The sequence below is a fragment of the Tupaia chinensis genome, unplaced genomic scaffold (assembly GCF_000334495.1).
Source record: "Tupaia chinensis unplaced genomic scaffold, TupChi_1.0 Scaffold000465_1, whole genome shotgun sequence".
Lineage (NCBI taxonomy): Eukaryota > Metazoa > Chordata > Mammalia > Scandentia > Tupaiidae > Tupaia > Tupaia belangeri.
This window is the reverse complement of record NW_006159974.1, coordinates 2,319,679-2,328,694: the sequence shown is the minus strand read 5'-3', so window position 1 is coordinate 2,328,694 and position 9,016 is coordinate 2,319,679. Positions and strand designations below refer to the sequence as shown.

The following is a 9,016-nucleotide window of genomic DNA, read 5'->3' as shown; positions in this document are numbered from 1 at the left end:
GAGTGGGGGAGAAGGGATTGCAGTGGGGCCACCCCACCGAGAGGGGTGATTTCTTACTTTCTCTTTCTCCATTTCTTTTCTTTCTTTTTTTTTTTTAAAGAATTATTTTATTTAATTTTATTTACTTACTTAATTAAAAAAATGTTTCCTTAATTTTATTTATTACTTATTTTTAAATATGACTAGAGAGAGAGAGAGAGAGAGAGAGAGAGAATGCAAAAGCAAGCCACCAGGTCCGGGACTCGAACTGTGCTAGTCATGTGGGAGTCTGGCAGCTCTAACCACCATGCCATCTGCTGGCCCACTTACTTAATTTTTAATTTGATCAGAGAGGGACAGAGAGAGAGAAAGAAAGTGAGAAAGCAAGCCACCAGGTCTGGGACTCAAACCACAGTTGGCCATGTGGGAGTCCAGCACCCTTAACCACCATGCCACCTGCTGGTCCCTCTCTTTCTGTTTCTGTTCAGTGAGTGCATGTGCTCTATGTAGCAAAAACCAAACAACAACAACAACAATAAACAAACCCACAATTCTTTTGGTATAGTGCTTGAGGCTCATAGTAAATGTATAAATTAACAGAGGAAGAATTGACATCTCCACGTTGTTGGATCTTATCTATGAACATGGCATACGTTTTCATTGGTTCACAATTCCTCTTGTAAAGGTCTTTCTTAAACTCTCTCAACAGGGGCCAGCAGGTAGTGTGATGGTTAAGGGCACTGGACTCCCACATGGCTGACAGTGGTTCAAGTCCCGGACCTGGTGGCTTACTTTCTCACTTTCCCTCTTTGCTCAAATTAAAATAAAGTAAAATGATTCTTTAAAAATTTAATGAGTGCTCGCTTTGGCAGCACATATACTAAAAAATTTAATGAAATGAAACTTTCTCAACAGAGTTAATGTCTTCATGCTCCATGTCCCCACTATGCCTCATACACACCTGTCACACAGTTACTGACCATGTATGTCAACATCATGCTGCAATTGCTTGCTGAACTCTATCACCCACAGTGAGCTGGGATAGGCTATTTTTCCTTTAGGTTTTTTCCATTGGCCACGCGTGCTCACTGGAGCGAGACAGTGAGAGGTGAAGTGAGAAATCACTCCCCAGGAGTAAATGACCAAGTCACAATCCCTTCTCCTCCACTCTCCTCTCAGAATTTTGGGCATGCATGCACACATGCCCAGCATGATTTTCAAGCTGCCAAGCCCAGAACTTGAACTGCAGTCAGCAACATAGGAGTCCTGTGTCCTTTTTTTTTTTTTTTTGGCCAGAGGGTGCACGTGCTCACCAGAGAGAGCAAAAAGACACAGAAAGACAGAAAGAGAAAGGGAAAAAGCACCCCCTCAATGGGACATGGTCATATTACAATCCCTTCATGCTGGTCATGCTGCAATCCTTTCATGCTGGTCACGTTGTAATCCGTTTGAGCTTTGAGGCACTCATGCATATGTGCCTGGTTTTTTGAAGAAAGATTTTTGCTATAGGCCACGTGTGCTCACCAGAGAGGAGACAGAAAGTGAGAAATTCCCCCCTAGGGGGAAATGCCCAAGCCACAATCTCTTCTCCTTCACTCTCTTCTCAGGATTTTGGGCATGCATGCACACACGCTCAACATTTTCAATATGCCAAGCCTAGAACTTGAACTGTAGTCAGCAATGTAGGAGTCCAGTGCCTCCCCCCCACCCCCCCACACACATATGTGCACGTGCTCAACAGAGGGAGCAGAGTGACACAGAAAGACAGAAAGAGAAAGGGGAAGAGCACCCTCCCGCCAATAGGACACGGTGATGTTGTAATCCCTTCGTGCTGTTGGGATTTGGGGCACTCATGCATATATACCTGTTTGTTATTGTTGTTGTTTTTTAAAGAATTATTTTATTTAACTTTATTTATTATTAATATCATTATTATTTTTCAGTTTGATCAGAGAGAGACAGAGAGAGAGAGAGAGGAAGTGAGAAAGCAAGCCACCAGGTCCGAGACTTGAACCGTGGTCAGCCATGTGGGAGTCCAGCACCTTTAACCACCAAGCCACTTGCCGGCCCCTGTTGTTGTTTTTTTAAGAGAGATTTTTGCTGTGTGCTCACTGGAGAGACAGAGAAAGACAGAGAGACAGAAAGTGAGAAATCACCTCCGAGGGTAATGTTCATGCCATAATCCTTTCTTCTCCATTCTCCTCTCAGAATTTTGGGCACTCACACACACACGTCTGGCATGAGTTTGAAGCTGCTGGGTCCTGTATTTAAACTATGGTCGACTATGTGAGAGTCCAGCAACGTAACCATTACACCATCTTCTGGTGCCTTTACCTGGTATGTTTTTTAACCTGCTCAGGACAGGACTTGAACCGCATGGTCAGCCATGTGGGATCTGGCTCCCTTAACCACTAGGCCACAAGGCTGGCCCAGGAGAGGCATTCTTATTCTTTTCTCTCCTCAGTTCCTGTCACAGAATGTATTCTCAGTGAATGTTTGCCGATGAATAAGGGAAGGAAGAAAAAGCACCAACTCTGTTGGTCATTCAGCCCTAGCCTGGTTTCTACAGCCCCCTCCCCCTCTGCCTCTGCTTACCTTGCTCCTCCCTCCATCCCACAGCTTTGGAATGCCCTGTCCACAGCACCTACACCACCTGCCTTCCCTCCTGCTCACCTTCCTGCTGGGACCTGAATGGCCGGTGTGAGGGTGTCGAAGTCCCTTCCACCTGTGCAGAGGGCTGCATTTGTCAGCCTGGCTATGTGCTGAATGAAGACAAGTGTGTGCCCAGAAGTGAATGTGGCTGCAAGGACACCCAGGGTGGCTCCATGTCTGTGAGTGGGCACAGGAAGTGGGATTGTGGGACACACCTCGAGAGGATGGTGCCTTCTCTTCTCCTCAGTCTCTCTCAGCCTGGGTCACCCATGTCTCTATGACTGGTCCTGGGTGTGAAGACTGATGAAGGTTGCCAGGTTTGGGCTAAGGGTGCATGCTTTGGGTTTGGATCTAAGGAATCCAAACAACAGGGACATGGCAGGGTATAGTGGAAGGAGCAGGGCCTTTGTGCAGACTGAGCTGGGTTTGAGTCCTGATCATACCCCTGGTGCACAGCTGACCTCTGCTATCTTAGTTTTCTCATCAGTAAAATGGGCCCACTAGTACCTCCTGTACAACATATGGAAGATGGCTTTATGTGTTTGTGTGGGGGCCAGTGCCAGTTAAGCCATCGAGACACTGGGCTTGGGCTAAGGGGTGGGAGGTCCTCCCTCCTCATGCCCTTTCTGTTCTCGTGGCTTCCACAGACAGGCGAGACCTGGATCTCCAGTGGCTGTGCCAAGAGCTGTGCCTGCACAGGAGGGGCCATTGAGTGCCAGGCCTTCCACTGTCCCCCCAGGTCCCACTGCCAGAGAAGCTCTGACAACGGCAGTGACAACTGCGTTCCCGACAGTAAGGGGAGCCACTTGAGGGGGGGCTCAGAGCCCAGGTGGGGGAAGAGCCAGGACAAGAAGGGGCTGAGCCTGGGGAGCAATGATGAAGGGAGGGGCCTGAGCACAGCAGGCACGGAGTGGCCACGGGAGTCAGGAGGAACGGCTTCCCATCCTGGCGCTCACCTTCTCTGAGTGCGAGGTACTCATCTCCCTAGGGCCCCCCACCTTCAGGGCAAAAAGAGGACTGGATGAGGACCTCTGAGGTCTTCAGGACAGAAGAGTGGGAAAGCTGAAGATCAAGTATCCAGGGAGGGCCTCCGAGGGAGGTGACAAGGGAAATCATGGTGGGGATCCTGAGGACTGTTCTGTCCAAGCGGGGTCTCTTCTCAGTGTTTAATATTCTCGGCAGGTTTGGATCAGTGCTACGTATTCGGGGACCCCCATTACTACACGTTTGACCACTTCAGCTACCGCTTCCAGGGCCGCATGACCTACATTCTGATAAAGACAGTGGACATGCTCCCCAAAGGGGTGGAGCGCCTGGTCGTGGAAGGACGCAACAAGATGAATCCGGCTGGGAAAATGGCTTTATTGCATGAAGTGATTGCAACTGTCTATGGCTATAAAGTCCAGCTCCTAGCTAATCTGGATCTTGTGGTGAGAGCCAGGCTAGGGCCTGGGGGTGCTGGGAAGGCAGGCTGGGGCATGGGAGGCAAGAGGACAGGCTGGCTGTAGAAATCAGTCAGCATCAGGCTAACTTCATTGGGAGATGCAGCAGAGAGCAGTGATTAAGGAAAAGCTGGCAGGAAGAGCCAGATGGTGGTGTCGTGGGATGCTCAACCAGGAAGTCCCATACAGGAAGGTCCGGGGACCTCCCTGAATAAGGGGAGCATGTACTTGTCCATGATCCAGGGTTGGCTGAAGCTGGGGGTGAATCGTAGCATCAAGACCCTGTTGGAGGTACTGCCTGTCTCTCCTTGTTTCTCTTGCTCCTAGAAGAAATAAATAAACAAACTTTAAAAAAATTAAAGCTGGTGGGACCAGCAGTTAGCATAATGGCTATGTCGCTGGATTCTCACGTAGTTGACCGCGGTTCACGTCCCGGACTTGGTGGCTTAAACTCATGCGGGCGCATGTGCGTGTGTGCCCAAGATCCCGAGAGGAGAATGGAGGAGAAGGGATTGCGGCATGGCCATCCCCACTGGGGGGTGATTTCTCGCTTTCTGTCTCTCTGTCTCTCTCTCTCTGTCTGGCGAGCACACGCGCCCTATAGCAAAAACCTCTAAAAACACACGCCCCCTATAGCAAAAACCTCTAAAAAAAAAAAATTGGTGAAAAAGCAGGGAGAGAAAGGAAGAGAGAAGAGGATGAGGGTGAAGTTTGAGCTTGGACTGAAGAAGAATTGGGGACATCCTCAGGGCTGATTTATTTATTTATTTATTTAGTTTTGCGAGGAAAGGACTAGGGCTGTGAAGGGAGTAGACCTCGGGAAGGTCTCGGCCGTGCAGGGCAGTGAAACCTGCAGAGATCGCTCGTTCCACTGGACGGCTGCATGGAGACTGCAGAGATGTGTGGGCGGAGAGGTACAGCAAACGCGGAGCAGGTCAGATTGAGTCAGCACCCCCGCAGCTCCTGTCTCCCTCCTCCAGGTCAACAACCAGAAGATGGCCATCCCTTACCGGCCCAACGAGCACCTGCGGGTCACCCTACGGGGCAACCAGCTGTATCTGGTCACTGACTTTAAGTTGATGGTCAGCTTCAGTAGAAGGAACAGTGCAGGTGCCTGAGAGAGGGGAGTGGAGAATGGGAGGGACATTTCTGGGACCAAGGAGGGAAAACCACATCTTAGGACCCAGGCCTGGGAAGGGACATCCACTTCAGAGGGAGTCTGGAGGATGTGGAGTGAGAAGGGTGCAGGGCACAGGGCAGAGAGTCTCACTTCTGGGCAACCCATGTGCCCACAGTGATCTCCCTGCCCAGCACATACCAGGGGCTGGTACGTGGCCTATGCGGGAACTATGACAAGAATCGTGAGAATGAGTTGATACTGCCCAGTGGTATCCTGACCCAGAACCTCAACACCTTCACTGAGAGTTGGGAGGTGAAGATTGAGGACAGCCTCGTCCGCTTCCCAAGGTGAGAGGGTGGGGTGGTGAGTGACATTGTCCCCAGCCACTAACTCTCATGGGTTCGGCAGAAGAAATGCCAAGGAGAGTCCACACAGGCCCACCTTCGTCCTTCGTCTGTCGTTTCCTCTCATGCTGATTGATCATGGGGGTGACTGCTCAGTGGAAGTCCCAGGCCCTTCCTTTAGCCTCCTTCCCCAGGTGCAATTCTTCCTTCCTAAGTTCCCCTCTGGAGAGCCTCACCTGGCCCCTGGCTGTCTCTGCTCCAGGGCTCTGCAAGAGGAGAACGAGGGCGGCGAGACGGGCAGCCCAGAGCCAGAATGCAGCCCGGAACAGCTGGCGCTCATCAACAGCACCCAGGCCTGCAGGGTGCTGCTGGACCCCCAGGGCCCCTTTGCTGCCTGTCACCAGACTGTGTCCCCAGAACCCTTCCAGGAGTGAGTCAAGGACCTAGGCCTTGCTGGATGGCCCAGGCGCCCACCCCAGCCTTTGTCTGAGTCCTGCTGCCCGGAGCAGGCCACCTTTCTGGGTCCAGTTCTGTCTGGTGTCTTCTCTCTTCCTGTGGCTTCATTTCCTTAGACCTTCCCGTGAAGCCCCTGAAGTCTTTCCATTGAGGGTGCCAGGCCCTTTTCTACAGGGGATGGGTCTTTTTGCCTCCCCCTTTCTGACACTCGCCTTCACTATCCCACCCCACTCCCACTCCAGGCACTGTGTGTTTGGTCTGTGTGCTGCCCGGGACCCCAAAGAGCAAGAGGAGCTTCGCTGCTGGGTCCTCAGTGGCTATGCCATCATCTGTCAGGAAGCAGGTGCCACCCTGGTCAGCTGGCGGAACCACACCGGCTGCGGTGAGGCACTGCCCTTCTCCAGCAGTGGCCCAACCCCTTCCTCCATTTCTACCCTCTGCTCAACCCTGTTCCTACTGTTGCCCTCATCTCGGGCATCACGTCTTGGCTCCCCCATCCCTCAACTAACGGTGTGCCAGTCAGCGTGTCCCTCCGACCTGGCTCCTTCTCGGCCTCCACCTGGAAGCTTCCCTGCACCCCAGCCAGCCCCTTTACTTCTAGTCTATGCCCATCTTTGCCCATCCAGTTCCTTCCAGTGCTCCGACGTCCCAGATTAAAAGACACCAGACGAAGCCAACCTCCTCATTCTGGCTTCTCTGCTTGTAAGCAGCTCTCCATTCTGTTGGGCGACCATGGTCCCCTCTTCCAGTTGTGAGCCCATGTCCCCCATTTGACTGGCCTATTGACTGGCCCCAGCCTCAGCCAGCTTCTCACGGTGTCCTTTGTGTCCTGTGCTCTCAGCTTTGGCATGTCCAGCCAATACCGTGTATCAGAGCTGTATGACACCCTGCCCGGCGTCATGTGCCAACCTGGTAGCCCCTGAGGACTGTGAGGGCCCTTGCATAGAAGGCTGTGCTAACATCCCAGGCTATGTCGACAGCGGCACCCAGAGCATCCCTCTGACCAATTGCGGCTGCACCAGCAACGGCATCTATTACCAGGTTTGGGATGGGCGTGGGAGGCCCAGGGCGCAGAGCAGAGTCAACCAGGGCTGAAAACCAGAACTTCTCCCTCTTCCTTTTTCAGATGGGTGACAGCTTTGTGGCCGAGGACTGCTCTCAGCGCTGCACCTGTGCCCGCCCGGGGACCCTGCTGTGTGAGCCCTTTGGCTGCAGCACTGGGGAGACCTGTGCCTTAGGGAATCTCACCCGTGGCTGCTTCCAAGGTGGGCCTGAGCCGCCATAGCTCTAGGCTGCTCTGAATGTTTCTAGGCTGAGGATAAATCCTCCCTGTCCTCTCCCTGGCACCTTCCACAGTGATACCAGGAAGTTTGTCCCTCCCTTTTAGAGAGCAACAAAGGGAAAGGACCCATTGCTCCCTAAGCATCTATTGCCTGCCTGGCACTGGCCACACTCCTCCCTGCCATTAGGTAGCTTCCCGTCATCCTCTCTGGTCCTCACTTCAGGCCTTGTGGTTAACATAGTACCCAACTTTATAGGTAACAAAGACGGAGGACAGAGAGGTGAAATAATTTTCCCAATGCCCAGGGCTCCTGAGGGTAGGGTCAGGACTGGGAGCCAGGCCAGCTGAGCCCTGGCCAGTCTCTGGTGGCTGCTGCTTTCTTTCCTGAGGTCTCACCCCTAGCCAGGCTGCGTGTGTCCTCCCAGGACCCCTTCTCACAATCCCCTCCATCCTACAGAAAGCCCATGTCTACCCAACCCCTGTCAGAACGAGGGACGGTGTCGGGAGCAAGGAGCCAGCTTCACCTGTGAATGTGACCTAGGCTACGGCGGAGACCTCTGCTCAGAGCCTCAGGATGTCCCGCCCCCTGGGATGCCAGGTGAGAGCTGCATCCCAGGCCCCATAGCCCCGAAGCTCCTTCCTCACCAGCAACTGCCCCAGGGTAATTCTGTAATGTTAACATAAAGTATGATAACTATTATGCATCATCTACTACAATCTCTATGAAGAGATACAGATCATATATAACATAAATATCATATATAGGTGCTTCTCAGTTTATGATAGAGTTACATTCCAATAAACCCATCATAAAGACAAAAAATCATGAAGTCAAACAAGTCATGGTAAGTCGGGGACCACCTGTATATTATTTATATTATATTAGGAATCACATTATAATTGATTCCTAGCGATCAGCAGGACGGGAAAGTTCAAAGACTCAGTCCCTGGGTCCAGCTCCTATTCACCTACTCTGGAGCCTCCTCTCTGAACCCCAGCCCCCGTATCTGCACCGCGTATGCCTCACTCCTGCGTTGTCTCTCTCCTGTATTCCCTCTATGCCCCTTCAGTACCTTTTATTTTTCCCTAGCCAAACTGTAGTTCTCTGGAAACTCCGAGCCCATGGTGCTCTTGACTTTATCTTTGCCTAAAGCTTGGGTGACATTCCAGAACTTCCTTCTCTGGAGATCTGAATTCAGTAGTTGGAGGGGGCTCAGAATCTGCTTTTTCAGGACCAGCATATGGTGTAATGGTTATATCACTGGACTCCCACACGGCCAATTGTGGTTCTAGTCCTGGACCTGGTGGCTTGAAACTCATGCCAGGCGCGTGTGTGTGTGCCCAAAATCCCGAAAAGAGAGTGGAGAAGGGATTGCAGCATGGCCATCTCCCCTGGGGGGTAATATTTCTCACTTTCTGTCTCTCTGGTGAGCACATGGGAGTTATAGCAAAAATTTCTCAAAAAAAAAAAAAAAGGAAGAAAAAAGAAAAGAAAGAAAGAAATCTCTTTTCTGTAAGTACTCAGGTGACTGCAGGCAAAGAATTCCAGGGCTACCCTGAGAAACACTGGCCGAGATGGTACCCCAGACTCCAGGGGACCGGCACGATGAGCATCCCCCTAACAGGCTTATGAGAGTTGTCTGGAAACAGAAAGGGTTTCTGGAGTGCAGGTGGCACCAAGGCCTCAGAGTCCCTGTGACTGACAGCCTCCTGCAGGGAGGACCAGCCACCACTGGGTATT

General features: G+C 51.7%; 1 protein-coding gene across 1 annotated transcript in view; it reads left to right on the top strand.

The window, feature by feature from the left end:
- Positions 1-9,016, top strand: part of ZAN (zonadhesin) — a 57,363-nt gene that overhangs the window by 43,219 nt on the left and 5,128 nt on the right. The window contains 10 exon segments of the mRNA XM_027774660.1: positions 2,599-2,810; positions 3,279-3,423; positions 3,814-4,061; positions 5,054-5,183; positions 5,369-5,540; positions 5,800-5,967; positions 6,236-6,375; positions 6,835-7,034; positions 7,120-7,258; positions 7,733-7,873. Of these exon segments, the coding sequence (XP_027630461.1) occupies positions 2,599-2,810; positions 3,279-3,423; positions 3,814-4,061; positions 5,054-5,183; positions 5,369-5,540; positions 5,800-5,967; positions 6,236-6,375; positions 6,835-7,034; positions 7,120-7,258; positions 7,733-7,873 (1,695 nt within the window).